The 21,010-nt window shown below is 45.8% G+C and overlaps 1 protein-coding gene across 1 annotated transcript; it reads right to left on the reverse strand.

The window, feature by feature from the left end:
* Positions 1 to 8,189: 8,189 nt before the first annotated feature.
* GTF2A2 (general transcription factor IIA subunit 2) lies at positions 8,190 to 11,655 on the reverse strand. Its single transcript, XM_068126223.2, has 3 exons — positions 11,318 to 11,655; positions 9,022 to 9,126; positions 8,190 to 8,944 (listed from the first exon to the last, which is right to left on the reverse strand). The coding sequence occupies exons 1-3, from the start codon at positions 11,387 to 11,389 to the stop codon at positions 8,810 to 8,812; spliced, it is 312 nt and encodes a 103-aa protein (XP_067982324.1). The 5' UTR covers positions 11,390 to 11,655; the 3' UTR covers positions 8,190 to 8,809.
* Positions 11,656 to 21,010: the final 9,355 nt, after the last annotated feature.

The following is a 21,010-nucleotide window of genomic DNA, read 5'->3' on the forward strand; positions in this document are numbered from 1 at the left end:
GAAGACGCACTACTTGTGAGGTCAGTTCATCAACTGGCTGCAGTTCTAGAAGATCACAGTCAGTTGACCTCCTGTATAAGGATGTATGCATTCTTTGCAACCAACCAGCCCAGCTCTACAAAAATAATCCAGCACAAGCTAGAAAGAAATACAGAGTGCCAGATAATTTGACTGCAGATACACTGAAGGCAAGCTTGCTGAAGACAGCACGGAGTCGCGGGGATGACTGGGGCACTGAAGTCACTGGACGCCTGGAAGGGATCAACGACTTGGTAGCAGAAGAAACACTGTACCATTTGCGATGCAAACTTATGTTTGCGAGAGGTGACAGTTTGTCCAAGACTGATGAGGAAGGAAAAAGGAAGAGAGGACAGAGGAGTATTGATGAGGAGCGAGAGGCAGTTTTTATTGAATTCTGCGAATGGTTAGACTCAGAATTAGAGCATGGGGTAATGAACATGGACCAAGTCCATGAAAAGCTGCAGGAGTTTGATCAGTCACCAGAGAAGAGCCTTTCTTATTCAAAGCATTGGCTAAAGATAAAACTTCTAGAGAAATACGAAGACACCTTGTATTTCACAACACAGTAAAGAAGGGCAGATGTACTCTGTCTCAAAGATGGCACCGACAATATTCTGCGAGGGCATCATGCTAATCTTGACCATGGAGATGAGAAGACTCAGATCATAAAGACGGCACTCAAGTTCATATCCAATGATATTGCCTTGATTGATTTAGGTCCAAAGTCATACCCCACCACACACAGTATGACTGACATCGATAGTCAGCTGACACTTGTTCCTGCAAGCCTTCAAGACCGATTTTCAAGACAGACGAAATAGTTGCAGTTTGGGGGCAGAATTTTATTAAGGCCTGTCGACCTCGGTCTGGAGTATTGCCACACCAAATGGGGCTTGCCATACAACTTGATCATAGATTTGGGTCAAAATGGATGCTCAACAAGTTCCACTGGCTGGGATACACTGAGTCTTACACGGAGACACAAAACTACAAATACTGCTTCCTTAATAGTAGGAGTGGAGATGATGTTCCAGATACTTCTGGCACTCTTGACACCATTGTGGAGGAAACCGATGAACAGATCAATGATGAGGTTGCGGTTGATGCTGCGCTTGAGGATCAATCAGTGATGACAGCCAAAGTGCCAGCCAGTGAAAGTGAATTGTCAAGTAATGATCAGGTGGTCTTTATGGAGGTTAGGGAAACAAACAATGCAGTCACTCAGTTTGTTGGAGACAATATAGATTTAAACATTGTCTCTATTCACGGAAACACTCCCTTTCACTCAATGGGTTGGATCGAAGTCACCTCTCCGGCACCACCTTTGCCAGATCCACAGACAACAGCAGCTTTCCCCCGGGTGAAGTTGAAGGCACTCGACAAAGCTAAGATCCTGAGAGGAACTGAAGTAAAGATTATTCCATTTACGAACAGGAAACAGATAGGAACGAACGCAATCATGTTTCTCCCCCTCGCTGAGCTTTCCTCCTCCCTGGCTCATGATCAGCCACTCCTCACTCCAGGTGACACACTCTGGGCAGCGGGGTGGGTGATCAAAGCCAACGATCCTGAGTTCCCACACTCCAACTGGAATGGCTGGATGAAGAGAATCCATGCTAATGATGCAAAGCAGAGCACATAGATCGAGTTCCTCCCAGTTATTGAAGGAGACCCTAATGACCTCAACACCATCTTCACCACTCTGAAAGAGTGCATACGGCGCGCTGGGGTCGCTATAGTGACCTTTGATCTTCCGATTTGGCTGAAGGCTGTGAATATAATAAAGCAGGCAAATCTACCCGTCATTCCAAGGTTGGGTGGTTTTCACCTGCTGAAGTCTTATCTTGGATCAATGGGTAACATCATGGAAGATTCTGGACTACTAGATGTGATCCAGTTGATCTATCCTGGAAGTACGACAGCCAACCACATCATGGATGGAGGATGTTTTGACAAGGCAATCCGTGTTCACCTCCTCATCGATGCAGCCATCTATCAACACATCATGAAACTTGCCTTCACTGAGGAGGAGCGTGGTGACATGAAGACCTTCATGGAGAAGGTGGCTGATGGGAAGATGGGAGCCAGACACTCAGACCCAGTAGTGCCAGTGTTTGAGCAACGGTTTGAAGAAACCTTCAAACGACTCGCAAAAGGAGGAAGAACACCTGCACTCTGGGTGGAGTACCACCACATGGTAGATGTGATCAAGGTCTTTATCAGAACCGAGCGACTTGCAGACCACAATGGGCATCTGTCCTGCATTGTTACCAAGATGCTTCACATCTTTGCCGCTGCAGGCCATCATCAGTATGCCAAGGGCGCACGGCTGTACTGTCAACTCATGAAGGAACTAGAAACTTTGCCTGCTTACAAAGACACCTTAGAACGTCTCACTGCCCACGGGAACCACGTTGTCCGTTACTCAAGTCATGAGTGGTCCGGCACATGGTATGACATTTGCATTGAGCAGACATTAATGAAGGCAGCCAAGTCACAAGGTGGACTGAGCAGAGGAAGAATGAGAAACAGTTTTTCTGGCCACAAATGCTGGGTGCTCACCCTCAGTCACCTGTCTGATGTCAACCGGCGGATGGAGGAGGACGTCAGTAAACATGTTCCAGTCCACAGAGCCCCAGTGACTATGGATGGACAATAGGTGTGCATGGGTATGAGCCAGTTCCAACACTGGACCCCACGGCTCCTGAGGAGCTATTGCAGTTCACGAGCTGTAATTGTCATGGAGATTGCAGCTACATTCAAATGTAAGGTGTGCACAGAGGGAGCTGCAGATGGAGGAAATGTTGAGTTGGATCTTGGAGACGGCGTGAAGCTGGAAGGTGTGAAAACATTTTGCTACCTCGGAGACATGCTGAATGGAGAAGGTGGATCAGACACGGCAACGGTTGCTAGAGTGAGATGTGCATGGAAGAAGTTTCGGGAACTGAGTGGCGTGCTGATGAGGAGGGGAGTGTCGTTGAAGCTGAAGGGAAAGGTGTATGCTGCATGTGTGAGAAGTGTTGTGATTTATGGGAGCGAGACATGGGTAATGAACGTCGAGCAGCAACGAAGGCTGGAAAGGGTGGAAATGTGAATGCTTCGGTGGATGTGCGGAGTATCGTTGAGAGAGAGGAAGACAAATGATGAATTGCGAAAGATGATGGGAATAGAGCCTGTGATTGATGGTGTGAAGAGGAACAGGTTGAGATGGTTTGGTCATGTGTTGAGGAAGGATGAAAGTGACTGGTTGAGAAGAGTGATGGAAATGAATGTAGAAGGAAGTAGAGGACGGGGAAGACCGAGAAAGACTTGGCTAAAGATGGTGGAAGAAGAAATGCGGGCAAGGGGGTTAACAAGGGGAGATGCAGAAAATAGGGCAAAATGGAGAAGATTGTCATGGGGACCGCAAGGCTAACCCCCGCTCTTGCAGGGAAAATGGCCTTAAAATGCATGTTGTTGTTGTTGTTGTAAATACACCATCTACGTCATAAAAGTGAGAGAACTATCCCATACGTAACCTTTCAATAACACAACGCGCTGTATGAATAACATTGTTACCGTACCCCATGCATGTTACCACAAAGCGGGGTTAAGCAACTAGTTCACTTTGTCTGTCTGACAAACGTCAGTCAATGATCGAGGAACTACACAATTTCAATTCAATTATATATATTTTTAACACTGCAGATAAATAATCTGAGCATGAACCTGCTCTTTAGTAGCAATTTGCAAAATTATACGGAGTCTCATCCTGTGCACACATGCGCACTCTTCAGCCTGTCTTGTCAATCAAACAAAATTGAAAATAATTTCAAACAGGAAAGTTACTGTTTTTGGAGATGTTATAAAGGACATAAACAACAGGCATGAACTAATTTAACATGTTAGATAAGGTGCTGTAAAAGAGGGTGCATCATCGGTGGTAAACTTCCATTTCAGTTTTTTTCTTTTGACAGCCTTAAAAACTTGTGTTATTTCCATTGAATGATATATACATATTGTTATGTTGTGGGGGGGGGGGGGGGGGGGGTGGGTAGAGGAATATCTAGAGCCAGGTAGATCTGCATAGGTAGGTGCTCGACTGTCATGATAGGGAATCTACCTGTAATAAGTTCTGTGTGTAGCCCGGATGTCGGTATAAGTTGTTTCTGTGTCCCCACCACAAGGGGGCGAGCATGCTAATTAATGCAGGGATTATGGGTAAAATTCCCTCGTTTGTCGTCCCCTCTGTCGCCAACCCAGTGTCCATTATGGCAACGCACTCATATAGACACTTAGATCGGTCCCTTAGTGCACACATTAATTAAATCCCCTCCCTTACAAAAAGAGTTACAGGAAAGACAAGCAGGAAGAAGCCACGTACAACGCCGGCATTGGCGTCAAACATCGTGCAAGGCAGGCTATAGCCACGCCCAGGGAACGTGTGATTGGTTGGTGGAAGGGAGCGGTGCATTGATTGGCCACCGACCATTGACACCTCGGCCAATCAGTGCGAAAGGCGCAAAGATTCGGCCAATCAGGGTGGAAGGCGCAAAACGACCATTCAGAAACAGGTCGCTAGTTGGAGAACAAGCGCCAGTGACGTGAAAAGGCGGGAAAGATCACAAAGAAGGGAGGGACTGATTGGAACGCGCCAGAATTGACGTCAGACCACGTCAGATCACGGGAGACAAAAACGGGTGGTTGGCAGGCATTCTGAGTTCGTGCTGGTTCTGTGCGGGTGCTTGTGCTTGAGTGTGTTCGATTCTGGTGCTTCCCTGGTCATCTTCCCTGCGTTCGTCCCTGCGGTCTTCCCAGATTCGTTCATGCTTCCTCCCGGCGTTCTTCCCTGGTGTTTCGTCATCTTCCCTGTGTTCTTGTCGTGGTGCTTGGAGCGGTGCTTGGTGCTTGGAGCGAGGCATGGTGCTGCGAGCGGACGGGACCTCGTGTGCAACCGTCGAGGGGCGAGTGAGGCGTGCCTCTGAGCGGGTCGCTCGGGGTCCAGCAGGGCGTGAACGAGGCAGAAGCCTGCTTCGCGCCAACCGGAGCCGTGCCCAGACTGCACGCTTGGGTCCCGAACACCAGAGCCTGGACGATTCCCTGACGATTGCGGACTACAGACACAGATAAGACGCACCACATCTCACACAAATACACAACAGTTTTATTTTATTGATTCCTCCTTTGTCTTGTATTTGAAATCTGTGAGTGGGGACGTCCCAACCTAGCATTAAGTTTTAGCACCGCGTTTCCCTGTCCCAAAATTTATTTTTAATAAACCCTTCTATTATTTTCTCTTTCATTCAAAATCTCGTGTTCGTTTTGAGTTCATTTCCTCCAGGATCGGAGCTGCCGTCGCATCGCTACAGGTAAGCGCTTGCCGCTTCTCCCTCTTCCTTCCGTGCTTTTATAGTCGAATCCGTAATTGATCGTCGCCTCAAGTAAAGCCCGTTCGGTCATCCGCGATCCTACGGTATTAACCGAGGGATTCGCACGACAATATATTTGAATGTTGTCGAACACAAATCACCTGTTTGCGTTTCCAAAAACCTTCAGTTTAGCAGTATTTGGGCAAAAATTTACACCATAATCGGCCAATCAAATTTTCCACGTGCTAGGGTGGAGTAATAGCAAAGATTCAGACAAAATGGCAGCGCCTAATGATGCAACCACAGAGCTAACTTTGCCCAAAAGATCTGTTTCTTTAGTACATAATTTTCTCAAAGATCGTTCTAAAATCGTCAGTTTCTCCGAGAAGTGTTGGCAGAAAGTTTAGTTGTGGACTGTTCCATTTGACCAATTGACTTCGTATAGTCGCCATCATGCCTGCTATTCAATGTTCCCCAACAAAGCTAATCTAGATTGTGCTCAGAAACACAAAGAGAGTTGAAAAGAAGTTTCCCATGTCCTTTTTATCCAAGACTACGTGGGGTAAGGTGTCCGTGGGGTTTTCTCCAGTTTTTACACAGGTTTTCAAGCATAAGAGGATTGTGCATTGCTTATGGCTATTTTCCTTCAATTTTGATGCCATAAAATAATTTATGGGCCTCCATGACATCACATTTGTGAAAAGACCAATATCTACCACATACTATAAATTGCCTCAATATTTGATCTCGCCCGGAAAGGGATGAGAGACTATTGCAACGCGCATTATTTTCTCCAAAACCACCCAACGAAAAAAATTGAAACTTGGCAAATGTCATCAACACCCCATGGGGTATACAGGGTGGTCATGATGACATCACCAGTCAAGTGGAATTCCAGCCAGAATTGGTCGAATTGAAATTCTTAAATCAGAATAATTGGTTCACGAGTTATCAAGTGACCACTATATTCGTCATGTGTGTGCGTCGGTCTGTGTGTCTGTCTGTCCGCAGCATAACTACCCGATGATATCATGCGATCTTGATGAAACTTGGGTGGGAGGTTGATATCATGATCTAGTTGTGTCTTGCCAAGAGTGGGCGTATTACGCCCATTGTGGGCGGAGCCACGCCCCAAAAAGATGTCTTTTTAGGGGGTAATCGAGTTCAAGCTACATCTTCTCCGAGGGGTTTGGTGGAATCTGACAGGGGTTTCGATATTTGGTTAGGCCAATATAATGTGTCTAGCCCCACGGAACTCGATTTTTCATTTTTCATTTTCTTTTCATTTTTCACCAAAGTTTCGGTATTGTGTGGCTAACTAACCTCATAACTGATCATACATTATTTTCTATCTCATTTCAAAGTCAGTAACCTTCGTTTTGACATTTCCGGGCCTGGCCTGTCCGGGCCTGTTTCAGTTATAATCCGTCCTTTGTCATTTAATACCGCTCGCTCGTGAACCATCGTCATCTCTTGACTTGTCTGAAACTTAGTCTATCTGATCTATGACCCGATAAGTGAATAATTAAATGTATGACATCATAATACGTGTGAATAAACCATTTGACATAATAGGGTGCATGGATGATGCAGGTATATGGGCCATAATATCAGGTAACCAAGGCAATGTATTTTTTTTCAATATGTGACGGTGCTCTTCAAGTCCCTTTCTAGTTGTTCGGTTGTTTTCTTTAGAGTAAGGATCCCAACAAAATTCTAATGGGTCATTTAGCAAAGTGCATTGTTTATATATCCAAAGAAAGCCACTGGCATGAAACATGCCAACCACATGGTGAATGTTTGTTTAGTATGTACCAAGCATGGTTCAAGTAAAGCATAATGGAGTACAGTTTGGATATTACAAGGGCATGTTCTGAACATGGAGAAAGTCTGATGTTGCCATCAATGGGGCGTGGCGCCAACTTGGGCCCCCTCCCCACCCCACCACATGGCATCACCATATGACACACAGCAGAAGTGACCATCTGAGGTTCACATTCCTACCGTGTTTGTGTTGGGGAACCTGAACCATAACCTCTGCCCAAAGCAGCCATGTATCACTTTGGTAGTCGTACATGGTGGTCCACAAAATGAGGTTCAGAAGAGGTCCGCAGTCTGCACACCCGAAAAATGTTGGGAACCACTGGATTTGGTCAACATTTATTTCAATATTACCACATGCACTTACTCAACCAAAATGTTAAAGCTATAAAAAATAAATAAAGCCAAAGCTACATATCAAGCTACGACAAAGATCAAAACAAGCACCACACAAGTCAAATGGTGATAGAAACATTTATTTCAAGTCCAAATTCCCCTCGCTCATGCATAACAAAGGAAAATAAATATAAAATTGGGTGATAGGGAAAGGACGAGGAGGTAGGGGCAGTAACAGGTGGATCAAATTACATCATTACAGAACGTGATCGCACACTTTAGAAAACTCTTAGATGCACAGTTTATACACATTTAGCATCATCATGGTCAGATACGGAAGTGGCATATCTAGACTCAACAGAGCTACTAGCTTGGGGTGGAGAAGGGGAAGGGGGGAGGAGGGGGGGAGGGGGGGAGGGGGGGAGGGGGGAGGGTGGGGGGGAGGGGTGGAGGGGGGGAGGGGGGAGGGTGGGGGGGGAGGGGGGGTGGGGGTGGGGGGGGAGGGGGGAGGGTGGGGGGGAGGGGGGAGGGGGGAGGGTGGGGGGGGAGGGGGGAGGGTGGGGGGGAGGGGGGAGGGTGGGGGGGGGGAGGGGGGAGGGTGGGGGGGAGGGGGGAGGGGGGAGGGGGGAGGGAGGCAGAGAAGGGGAGGGGGGAGGGGGGGAGATGGGGGAGGGGGTGAGAGGGGGGAGGGGGGAGGCAGAGAAGGGGAGGGGGGAGGGGTGGGGAAGCTTTTGACAAACAAGTTAGACAATACAGAATTCAAAGACAAGCATGGATGCAAGGTAGGTGAAACAGTTCATAAAAGAAGGACCTTGAACGTTCACCAAAATCTGGGGAAGTAATCCGAGCGAAGAGCGATAGAGGGTGATGACTGGATGTCGATTGAGGAAGAAATACTTATTAGGCTACATATTTGGCCAAGAACAAACAATATATAAAAGGGCAGGAAAAGGAAGAAAAGTTATTTTAAAAGACGGTGCACATCATTTTGCAGGACTTCCTGTAATACTCAATCGCTCCAGAATCAATTCAACAAACCCAACAAGCTCAGATGCCCAAATATAATGATACACATCGACTGCAACTCATCGTTACCACAAAATGGACAAAGAGAAAGAAACGAAGGAGTTGGGATCCCAGCACAAACCGATTTCTAGCTAGATCGGAGCGAGCAATGTGGCGGGATCACGAGAGACGAGCAGGAGGTTAAGGTATCGCAAATGGGTGGGAGCGAACGAGTGAGCGATCAACATGTCGAAGGAAATAACCGTGAAGAGTCGAGACTAAGTACTCTTCCCATCACAAGCCACGATCTTCACCTTGTCCACCTTCACAAGATCCATCACCTCCCGAAACTCCACGTCGTTCAGCACAAAGGTCCACACGTTGTCACAGAACCGGTAGGTATTCAGAGAGCCCTGCAAAGTGGACAAAGCATCTCACCACCAGCCGGGCATCGCGATGGACCACGCCAATCGCTGTCGTGCATACTCACCCTGAAGCTGATGCGGTTGCGGACCCGTTGTGCGAGCGCTGTATTTATCGCTTTGTCAAACTGCAGTAAAACCTGCAGGGCCAGCTGAGGGGTTATTTGTTGAGTCTGTGGGAAGACACACATTGAAATGTACAACGAAAAAAAAGGTATGTACCACGTATTCTCAACACACATCTACTATATAAGAGAGATGTCTGTGTGTGTGTGTCTGTGTCGCCATTTTTCTCAGAGATGGCTGAACGGATCTGCGTCAAACTCTCAGAGGTTCATCAGTGAGTGCCTGGGCGTGTTTTAGGCAAAAAAACAAAATGATTTGAAAAAAAGATCTTTTTTGGAGTTTAATTAATAAAAAATTTTTTAAAACCACTCGATAGTGTCTAAGCCTTTTTAAATTAATGACAGTTATATACAAGTACACATTCGCATAAATAAATACAAAACAATCACCAGACATTTGAATACAAATAATAAAACAATTCCGGAAGTGTACAAGTTGGTAGTACGGCTTCTTCTTCTTCCTGATCAGCATCACACTTAACTCAGAAACGTGATGAACGCCACATTCACCCACCAGCATATACATAAACCCCCTTCCTCTACCTCCTCCCTCCGCCAACCCCTCTCCATCTTACTCCAGTATCATGCCTGGCCAGCCAGTTCGTGAAAGACTTCTGCCAAAAAATATGGCAATAAAGAAGAAGCGAATGAACACGCGCAGGCTACGTACCAGGCGGTACCCATGTCACCATCGAAATACCTTTCCTTTACCACACTGCACAGGGCCAAACACACAGCTTGGTTATGTTATGGATGGAGCGACGTATGCAAAGAACACAAGCACAATGTCATGACCTACAAGGATCCGATGCTACCTGAGGGGGCAACGCTCCAATGAACGGTACCATACGAGGTACATGACGTAACGGATAAAATAAATAATTGTTCATCGTTTTATAACGTCAACTGCACAAATCTAGCAGCAGAGACGTACAAGTGCGGCCTGCACCCCCGGCCAAGCCTAGAGTAGCGAGCCCAGTGCGGCCTGCACCCCCGACCAAGCCTAGCCTAGAGTAGCAAGCCCAGTGCGGCCTGCACCCCCGGCCAAGCCTAGAGTAGCGAGCCCAGTGCGGCCTGCACTCCCGACCAAGCCTAGCCTAGCGTAGCAAGCCCAGTGCGGCCTGCACCCCGACCAAGCCTAGCCTAGCCTAGAGTAGCAAGCCCAGTGCGGCCTACACCCCGACCAAGCCTAGCCTAGAGTAGCAAGCCCAGTGCGACCTGCACCCCGACCAAGCCTAGCCTAATGTACTGTAGCAAGCCCAGTGCGGCCTGCACCCCGACCAAGCCAAGCCTAGAGTAGCAAGCCCAGTGCGGCCTGCACCCCGACCAAGCCTAGCCTAATGTAGTGTAGCGAGCCCAGTGCGGCCTGCACCCCGACCAAGCCCAGTGCGGCCTGCACCCCGACCAAGCCTAGCCTAATGTAGTGTAGCGAGCCCAGTGCGGCCTGCACCCCGACCAAGCCTAGCCTATTGTAGTGTAGCGAGCCCAGTGCGGCCTGCACCCCGACCAAGCCTAGCCTAATGTAGTGAAAGCAAGCCCAGTGCGGCCTGCACCCCGACCAAGCCTAGCCTAGCCTAGCCTAGCCTAGCAAGCCCAGTGCGGCCTGCACCCCGACCAAGCCTAGCCTAATGTAGTGTAGCAAGCCCAGTGCGGCCTGCACCCCGACCAAGCCTAGCCTAGCCTAGCCTAGCCTAGCAAGCCCAGTGCGGCCTGCACCCCGACCAAGCCTAGCCTAATGTAGTGTAGCAAGCCCAGTGCGGCCTGCACCCCGACAAAGCCTAGCCTAATGTAGTGAAGCAAGCCCAGTGCGGCCTGCACCCCGACCAAGCCTAGCCTAATGTAGTGTAGCGAGCCCAGTGCGGCCTGCACCCCGACCAAACCTAGCCTAGCCTAGAGTAGCAAGCCCAGTGCGGCCTGCACCCCGACCAAGCCTAGCCTAGCCTAGAGTAGCAAGCCCAGTGCGGCCTGCACCCCGACCAAGCCTAGCCTAATGTAGTGTAGCGAGCCCAGTGCGGCCTGCACCCCGACCAAGCCTAGCCTAGAGTAGCCTAGAGTAGCAAGCCCAGTGCGGCCTGCACCCCGACCAAATCTAGCCTAGTGTAGCGAGCCCCTTTCGCTCACCGACCAAATCTAGCCTAGTGTAGCGAGCCCCTCTCGCTCACCGACCTCAGGTCGATCTCTGTCTTATCTACAAGTACAACCCATAGAGTATCAGCGAGGCAGGTACAGCTCCCCTCACCTGTATGAGCTCATCGAGACTCTCCTGCAGACTGTTTCCTAGCGTCGTGTTCCTGTACAACTGGTACGCCATTCCTCCCGCAATATACCTCTTCACACGCTACGTCATCGCAAGCTACAAGTGCCCGCTTTAATCGGCTCGCGGTTATTACACTTTTATTCCTGTTTATTATTCCATCATCTTATTTCATGTTCATGACGCAGAGAAATGGCGATTTGAAATTCCTTTTCGCGATCTCATTCGGTCACTAACCTTTTAATTGCACTCCGTCATAGTTATGACGTTTCCTCCACTAGTTATCGGTCATTTACCACTAACATTTTCTGGCAGACATATTTCCACAAAAATGATGGAAGAAATAGTTGTGAACAATGAGAAATATTTCACGGTTCAAAAAAAGATTCCCCCTGCCGCGTTCCCGAGGGGCTCGATCTTCTTCCTCCGCTTCTTCCTCTTCTTCTTCATCAGCTTCGTTTTCTTCTTCTTCAACTTAGTTTTCTTCTTCCTCGTCAGACGTATTTTATTTATTTATGAATGCATAGAGTAAATAATTATCAATCCATATTAACGAAGCATATAAAACTCAATTTTAGAGTAAATATTAACATTATTCGTAATTAAACGGATTAAAAGACGGTGACAGCAACTTTTGTGTTTATTGGCGCTATTTTAACCGTACAATAATATTCGTCATCACGCTTTACGTGATGACGATTTGGAATTTTGTCTTTTTTCTTTTTTGTATACAAGATCGAAGCTCGTATAACAGCTTCTTTTTCTTTTTTTTCTTTTTTTTTCCTTTTTTTTTTCTTTTTTTTGTAATACAAGATCGAAGCTCGTGTAAGAGCTTGCACATTGAACATGAAAACATGCACATACACATAAAACATGCAATGAAGGGAGAGGTAGACAAGATGGGGAGAGAGGGGGAAGCACACAAGCACAACATTTGAGAGCAGGGACATCGGGAGATCTGTGGGAGGTAGAGGGCTTGGGGCGAGGGAAGGGGGGGGTGGGGGTGGGAGAGGTATAAAACATATGGACACTGCCAGGACTTCCAGGAAAGAAGTTGGAATTTCAAACAAGGTGGATCTGGGGTGAATTAGCGGGGGTAGAAAGATCAAGATTTTCGATGGGGGAAGATAAGAGATGGTGGTGAACAGCTGTTTTAAAGACCTGGAGGGAGGAGTGGGATTGAAAATCCTTTGTGTCACAAAGGATTTTCCTATCACACGAACCCGGGTTACACTCCCCCTAAAATAGATTAATTAATTATGTAAAATGAGTAAAAATCACGGGGCAACCCGGGTTACCGCGTGGTGGATCAAATGGCGGCTCGTCCGCAAAGGGAGCGCCGAATTCCATTTCGTTTTACTGATTTTGTGGCTGATACAGCGGACGGCAATGAACAGGATGAACAGAATGATTCCGATGGAAGCAGACAGGATAATGAACAATTATACCTGTCAAGTGATGACAATTTTATTGATTCTGAGGGGGATGACGAAGATGAAGATGAACATCAACATGGTCATGGTGACCGCGATGCCTTCCCGAGCCCGTTTTGTCTACGGACCACCACAGCTTTCCCAGAGCCAGATGATCAAGGTACGGTACAGTTGCGTATCCTTCATGGCTTCGACTTTGTCATTTTCAGGTGTTAGGCCATGCCCATCATGCCCATGGTTTACCGATACAGGTGTATTTACCGGCCAAACCTTCATCACTGAATCGAAGTGCAGTCTGTACAATAACAATGGCAATGGCATTGCAAATGCAAGTAACCATGGACAGTAGTCATGGTATTGTGTAGGCTAGCTATGCCTATGTCATGTGTATACCTGTATCATAGTATATATGTACAGCTGTGACCCGTGTGCTTCTGCACTGGATATTTTTGGCCCTGTCCAAACTTGCTGGGGTAGGCCTGTCATAGATTTTGGCTGGTGCTACATTCCTCATTTCTCGACTAAATATTTTGGCCTGCACCAACTCCGGCCGCCGTTTGCTGCAGTCCCCACCTGGCCATCGTGCATCGGTTGACCATTCATGGTATAAATGGCATCGTTATTGTCTTACGACATGTGATTTATGCGAATATCTAATTGACTGCGAAGGTTTTCCAAGGCAGCTTCCATTTGTAGCCAAGATCAGAAATGCCAGAAATTTATCCCACACCCATTGAGTCTATGATGTAATATGGAGTGAAATCTGCCGTGTAGTATTTTCTTCCATTCCACTTGACCTTTGACATGAAACAAAGTCGACGCATATTTTTTCGGTGTTTCATCTTTAGTAAAAATACAGGGGTGTGTGATGAATGTAAAACACACCTCGTATTTGTGTCTGAATGAAAATTCTGCATCACGAGTGTTGTTGGCTCAAGGATATCACGATGGTGCGAACACTCGGTATATTTTACCATTAGCCCTGCTAATATTGGTTGTGATTATTTTACGTCAGGCTGAGAGACAGGGCTTCTGCTGTTGAATTATTAGCAGCTTTCACATGTTCGATGACAGCCTGTTGAATCGGTGGCAACTTCACCTCGCCCCATCACACTTTTTTGTAGAACCATGTGGCGGATCACTAGCCTGGTGTTGGCTTAGCGGTTAGGGTGCCGGCTTGGGATCCTAGGATCCTGGGTTCGCAATCCCGGTCGATCGCTGAATTAATGTCAGGGGGGTTGACTCAGCCTGTCATCCTTCTGAGGTCGGCAAATTGAGTACCAGTTCACTGGTAATTCCCTGTGTGTCGCAAGAGGCGACTAACAGGGTTAGCGGCAGGAAGGGCATCCGGCCATAAAACATCGCTTCAAAAAGGGGACCACGGTGCCTGAAAAAGACCGTCCCCCTGCTCTGCGGGGAAAAATGGCCTCTACAGGTGGTTCTTCTAAAGGTGGTTCATGTGGCGGATCACTGCTCTTGCAATACTGTTTTCTCGTTCAGTGCAAGAATTGCCATTCCATGAGCAATCTGGGCCATGCCACCTTCCCCGTGCGGACATGAGTGAGGAGGATTTTTTGCTTTGTTTTCACTGAGGAGCTGAATACAAAAATTGTCGTAGAGTCAAATCGGTATTTCGAACAGTGGCACGAATAGTACTTGGACACAGTTCAGCAGGATGAGACTAAAAAATCCACATACTATGAGAAAAAGGTCAAGTGGTTCCAGGCCACAGGCCGTTACACAGTTGGCCACATACAGTCACGTAAAAAAGTAAGTACACCCCATGTAAAGTTTTGACTTTTTCAACATATTTCAACATACAGCTATTTGATCTTCATTTCAACAATATTGATAGATAAAGGTGATATAATATAACAAATATCATGAAACATTTACATTTTGTAGTCCATTGTATAATTTAAATAAACATAAATGCAAATTTCACATGTGGAAAAAGTAAGCACACCCTTGGCTCTATTAGGTGATATTGCCCCCTTTGGCATAAACAACCTCAAGTAGGCGTTTCTTATAACTGTCTAACAGTCTCTGACATCGACTGGGAGAAATTTTTGCCCACTCCTCCATGCAGAATTCTTTCAGCTGTGCGATGTTTGAGGGGTTTCTTGCATGCACAGCTCGTATCAAATCCCCCCACAACATCTCGATGGGATTTAGATCCGGGCGTTGACTTGGCCATTCCAGAACCCTCCATTTCTTTCTTTTCAGCCATTCCTTGGTGGATTTACTCTGGTACAATGAAGAATTCATAATGGATTCTATGATGGTGAGCTGCCCAGACCCTGATGCAGCAAAGCTGCCCCAAACCATAATATTTCCACCACCATGCTTTACAGTTGGTATCAGGTTCTTGTGGTCAAATGCTGTCTTTGGTTTTCGCCAAACATGTCTTCTGGTACTGTGGCCAAATAGCTCGACCTTTCACTCATCTGTCCAGAGCACATTGTTCCAGAAGTGCTGGTCTTTGCCTCGGTGTTCATTGGCAAACTTTAGTCTTGCCCTGATGTTCTTTCTGGACAGCAAAGGTTTCCTCCTGGCACACCTCCCATGTAGATCAAATTTGTGCAGCCTCTTTCTAATGGTAGACTCGTGCACTTTGACATCAACAGTGGCGAGAGCTACCTGTAGGTCCCGTGATGACATTCTGGGGTTCTTAGAGACTTCTTTCAGCATCTTGCGGTCTGCTCTTGGGCTGAACTTGCTGGGGAGGCCTGGCCTGAACAAGTTGGCAGTTGTTTGGAATCTTCTCCACTTGTAGATGATCTTCCGGACAGTCGAATGATTGATTTCAAATTGTTTGGAGATCTTTTAAAATCCCTTCCCAGACTCGTAGGCATCTATAACCTTCTTTCTGAAGGCCTCAGAGAGCTCTTTTGATCTAGGTATGGTGACGCCGGACACTTCAACAACAAAGAGCAAACCAAACTAAATGTCTGAGGTTTAAATAAGACAGGTTCTTCCAAGATCCTCTCTAACGATGTTCTAATCATTTGCACCTGAGCTGGTGCACCTGATTCAAATTTTAGGTATTTGAAGTGGTAATAAATGTCGGGGTGTACTTACTTTTTCCACATGCGAAATTTGCATTTATGTTTATTTAAATTATACAATGGACTACAAAATGTAAATGTTTCATGATATTTGTTATATTATATCACCTTTATCTATCAATATTGTTGAAATGAAGATCAAATAGCTGTATGTTGAAATATGTTGAAAAAGTCAAAACTTTACATGGGGTGTACTTACTTTTTCACGTGACTGTAGGAAGGTGTTTTTAAATTTATTTCAAAGGGCCATCCTCAACTCTTATATCATTTATTGCCACATCAAGGGTGACCAAGCTCGAACAAGGGATGATTTCATGATGAAAGTTGGATCGAGCCTATTGCGGAACAATACCGAACCAGCCAGGGCAAATGTTGTTGATCCAGAGTAGCCTGTGCGTCACCCTCCGAATGCCCAGGAGTGCACTGTTCATGGTCATGTGATACGTCTTCTGCCCGATGTTATCACAAGAACAGGCAAACGTCGCCAAGGAGAACGGGACTGTAACATTTGCAAAAGGGCAGGCAATAGGCGCCGTCGGTCTGTACAAGAGTGCACAAGATTTGACATTGGCATTTGTAAAGAATGCATCCCAAATCATAGATAGCATGGTTGAGGTGAGGGCACATTTTATCAGTGTTGTTCCTGGTCTCAGAATTCTATGGTGAGGGTTTTCACATTTCCTGCCCTTGGTTGCCTCAAGTTCAACCAGTTACTTCAAGTTCAATGCCTTTCATTTGAAGTTTGTATAACTGGAATTGTGGAATTATGGAATTGTTGTGATCTGTAATCCAGCCTGATTTGACTCTGGTATTTTTGCCTTATTTTTTTTGAGATAAACCCTCGTTGAATGACAATGGCTGTCTTGTTTGTAGCCTACGTGAACTACATTCTCTCCCTCAGAAATACTTGGAAAAAATTACTGGTACTGAATGTAATAATGTATTTTTATTTTGATGAAATGTTTGTACCTCCTGAGTTGTCCCATCAATGAGGGTCACTGTCCAAATTTCATGCTTCAAAATACACTTTTCAGGGGTCAGTGAGAACCCTGTTCATTGGTCCGGAAATCCTTTTGAGAAAAATGTTTTCAAAACGGGTTTATTGGCTCGAATGTGAAGAAAAGGTTCACTGGTCTGTAGGTTCATTGGACCACAAATGGAAAATGGAAAGTGGAAAGTGAGCCTTTTTGAACAGTGAACCTTCGGACCAATGACATGAATGAGCTGTAAATGTGCTGTCACCTGAAACATTCCTGTGTTGGATTCCTTGCTCTAAAAATAAAAATAAAGTTTTTCTTGTCAAATTTCTCTTGCAGTCTTTCACAACCTGTTTGTGATGGGTAAGTGCCTGAAAATGTCAAATCTGCCAATTTATGACCCTGTGACCTCGACCTTGATGACCTCTATATTCTGCAAGGGCATTTCATTCTCTACATGATGGTATTTGGTCTTTGGGGTGTAACTGGCAATCTTCATCCTGAATAGTGATGGCAAAGATGTATTACACTATTGCTAATGCATTAGCTTAGAAATAACCCAAAGAAAATTGGTCTCGTCCCTCACTAAATGTGCCGCTGTGCCCCAGCAACTCCATGGAAACTTATGAAACTTTATCACATTGAATTTTTTGTCCCTGCTGAGGTCCTTTATGTGAAAAAACATCCTTGCTGCCCACCATATTTTTGTAATGATGTGTGAAAGTAAACTGAAAAAGCATGAAAATGTCAAATCAGCCATTTTATGAGCTTGTGACCTTGACCTTGACTTTGAATGACCTTGGTGACCTTCGTAAAGTGCAAGGACATTTAATACCCTACGTGATGGTATGTAGTCTTAGGGGTCTAACTGGTAGTTTTCCTCCTGAAAATTGACCATTTGTGAAATAGGCATTAAAAATGCTAATGACCTAAATGGGCAGTAGACTGGAAAGGTTATGTAATGGTTTCATAGTAGACTCCAGAGGGTTAAGTGGATTTAATAAACTTTAATGTGCTGTTGAAATTAGGTTTTTGACGTAACGTAAATTAGTCTGTGATTAACGTGAGAATCATGTAAACGACATGTTAACGTGGGATGACAAAATCGGACAATTCTTTTCACCGACCAATGGGTAGTAAAGATATACGGTGGGTGGAGCCACTGCTCTCTATTGTACCGGTTGGATAGAGGATCGGGCATTCGGGCGCGTGCAGTGACGTCACCGGACGCCATCTTGAAGCTCCCATAAAACGTGCAGAGCGCACGCGAGGCACGAATGTCGTGTTTGCATAAAATACCAGTTTGTGCGGCGACAAACAGCACAAACAGACAATTCTGTGGATGTGGAAAGACATTCCATATGTAAGTCCTTATTTTTGTACACCGCTGCTTTCTTATTCCATCTCGAGGCGCTGCATGACGTCATCGCCGGCCGCTGAAGGGGTTCAGCGATGACGCGCGCCGAAGGGGAGAACTCAGTTTTCACTCCGTTTGTTTGTCCGGGAAATATCTCAGACATCCATTAAGGTAGGAAGCTGAAATTTCGGCACAACAGTGAGCACGTCCTTTGGCAAAAACGGTATTTTTTTATTGATCAATTAATTGATTGATCACTTAATTATTATCGACTAGCAGAAGTACCCGGCATTGCCGGGCGGGGGAGGGGAGGGGGAGGGGGAAGGGGAGGGGAGGGGAACGGGGGGAGAGCGAGCCCCTTGGTAAAGCGAGCGATTTTTTTTTTCATAGCGTCATAGCGTTCATAGCGTCATAGCGTTCATAGCGTTTCATAGCGTCATAGCGATTTTTTTTTTCATTGCGTCATAGCGTCATAGCGTTCATAGCGTCATAGCGTTCATATCGTTCATAGCGTCATAACGTTCATAGCGTTTCATAGCGTCATAGCGTTCATAGCGTTTCATAGCGTCATAGCGATTTTTTTTTTCATTGCGTCATAGCGTCATAGCGTTCATAGCGTCATAGCGTTCATATCGTTCATAGCGTCATAACGTTCATAGCGTTTCATAGCGTCATAGCGATTTTTTTTTTCATAGCGTCATAGCGTCATAGCGTTCATAGCGTCATAGCGTTCATATCGTTCATAGCGTCATAGCGTTCATAGCGTCATAGCGTTCATAGCGTTTCATAGCGTCATAGCGATTTTTTTTTTCATAGCGTCATAGCGTCATAGCGTCATAGCGTCATCACGTGATCGCTCTGAGCGAATCAGCGCCCACCTGCTCTGATTCCGTCGATTCCGTGCGCTGAAATGCGCTGAGGTAAATATGAATAAAAAATATGGATCGTCAAATATTTTGAGTTCGGCCATGTTCGTCCCAGGCTCAATGGCCATGTCTATGCCAAATATCAAGCACGTAAGCCTCTCCATTTAGGAGTCTATCGGTAACATTACACACACACACACACACACACACACACACACACACACACACACACACACACACACACACACACACACACACACACACACACACACACACACACACACACAGACACACACACACACACACAAACTGTGTTTTATATATATAGATTAATTAAGGACTTATTTATTTCCTTTCTCATCTAGGCAATAATATCTCAGGCACCTCTTGAGCTAAGAAGCTGATATTTGGACATGGCAGTGACCAAGTGCTTTTGGCTGTAAACGGTATTTTTTATTTGATTTATCGATTAATTAATTAATTTTCAAAAAGTTAGATTCGGATGAAACGGTGGTAGTTCAGGGATGCTATTAGCCAATTAATTAATAGATTAATTATTTTATGGATATTATTTCTTTATTTTCATTATTAATCACTTATTTATTTCCTTTCTCAAAATTCTTTATCAAAAATAATTATTTAATTTTTTCAATTATTTCATTAATTTTCAAAAAGTTACTAGTTGTTTAAGTGTGCTATTAGCCAATTGATTAATAAATTAATTACTTTACGATTATGATTTATTTATTTTAATGACACAATTAATCAATCAATTATTGTACACCGTTCCCTCCCAATTCCGTGTCCAATTCTCATTCTTTTTCTTTCTTTCTTTCTCTCTCTCTCTCTCTCTCTCATGACATGTGTGTCTCATTCCCACTCTCTCTCTCTCTCTCTTGTTAAAGTGGACATCTCTCTAGCCATTCGCAGAGAGCCACCTCAGCGTCGACGAGTCTGGCATTTCACTCAGGCCAACTGGCACGGTCTTCAAGCAGCCATCAATCATCTGGACTGGTCTCCCATCTATACCGCCTCTGACATCAACTCATCCTGGGAATTCTTCCAAAGTAAATTGCTCTCTGTCTCTCATGCACAGATTTATCCCATCTCGTCTTCAGTTGTCATACCCTTCCTCCCACCCATGGTACACGGAATCTTGTGGTGAGGCAGTTGCCATGAAACAACTTGCCTTCGCCTCCTGGAAGGCAAATCCAACGGAAGGAAATCTCATTTCCTTTCACAAAGCTCGTAGCAAGTGTGTGTCTACCCTCAGGAGAGCCAGGAAACAATATCTCTCCACTCTCAAGCCTGAACCCTCAAACCTGTCTCCCTCTTCCAAATCCTGGTGGCATCTGATCAAATCTGTTTCTGGTGTTTGGTCCCCTTCCACACCCCCCCCCCCCCCCCCCCCTTACCTCAAATGGCTACACAACGAACACCGCACGTGAAAAAGCTGAATGCCTCAACTCTGTGTTTGCCTCAAAATCTTGTGTCCCAAACCCATCCCTCTCTGTACCCACAGTACCCAGTCATACCCAGCTACTCCTGGACTATGTGTCCTTCTCTCCTGACAAGGTGGAGAGGTTTCTGTCAATCCTCGACTGATTCTGCAACTGCACCAGACGGCATCAGCCCACAGGTCCTAAAATCCTGCTCTGCCGCTCTTTCACACCCTCTCTCTGTTCTCTTCACCCTCTCTTTTGCTCAAGGTCATTTGCCATCAGCTTGGAAATCAGCTAACTTTACCGCTTTTCACAAAAAGGTGCAAAAACAGATCCTTGCAACTACAGACCAATCAGCCTTCTCCAAATTATCAGCAAAGTCATGGAATCCATCATTGCTTCGGATATCAAATCCTTCCTCTTCTCCAATGGCTTGATCTCTGATCATCAATTTGGATTCAGACCAGGTCATTCTACTCTGGACATGTTGCTTCTGCTGTCTCAACAATGGATGGAGGTCCTCAATGCCAAACAG

This window comes from Myxine glutinosa, chromosome 10 (assembly GCF_964187855.1).
Source record: "Myxine glutinosa chromosome 10, kmMyxGlut1.1, whole genome shotgun sequence".
NCBI lineage: Eukaryota > Metazoa > Chordata > Myxini > Myxiniformes > Myxinidae > Myxine > Myxine glutinosa.

Excerpts from the sequence above, each read along its gene's own strand:
- GTF2A2 (XM_068126223.2), bottom strand. The coding sequence starts at position 11,389 with ATGGCGTACCAGTTGTACAGGAACACGACGCTAGGAAACAGTCTGCAG. Across the intron at positions 9,127-11,317 it reads GTCTCGATGAGCTCATACAG|ACTCAACAAATAACCCCTCA; the intron begins GTGAGGGGAGCT and ends GTCTTCCCACAG. Across the intron at positions 8,945-9,021 it reads GCAACCGCATCAGCTTCAGG|GGCTCTCTGAATACCTACCG; the intron begins GTGAGTATGCAC and ends TCCACTTTGCAG.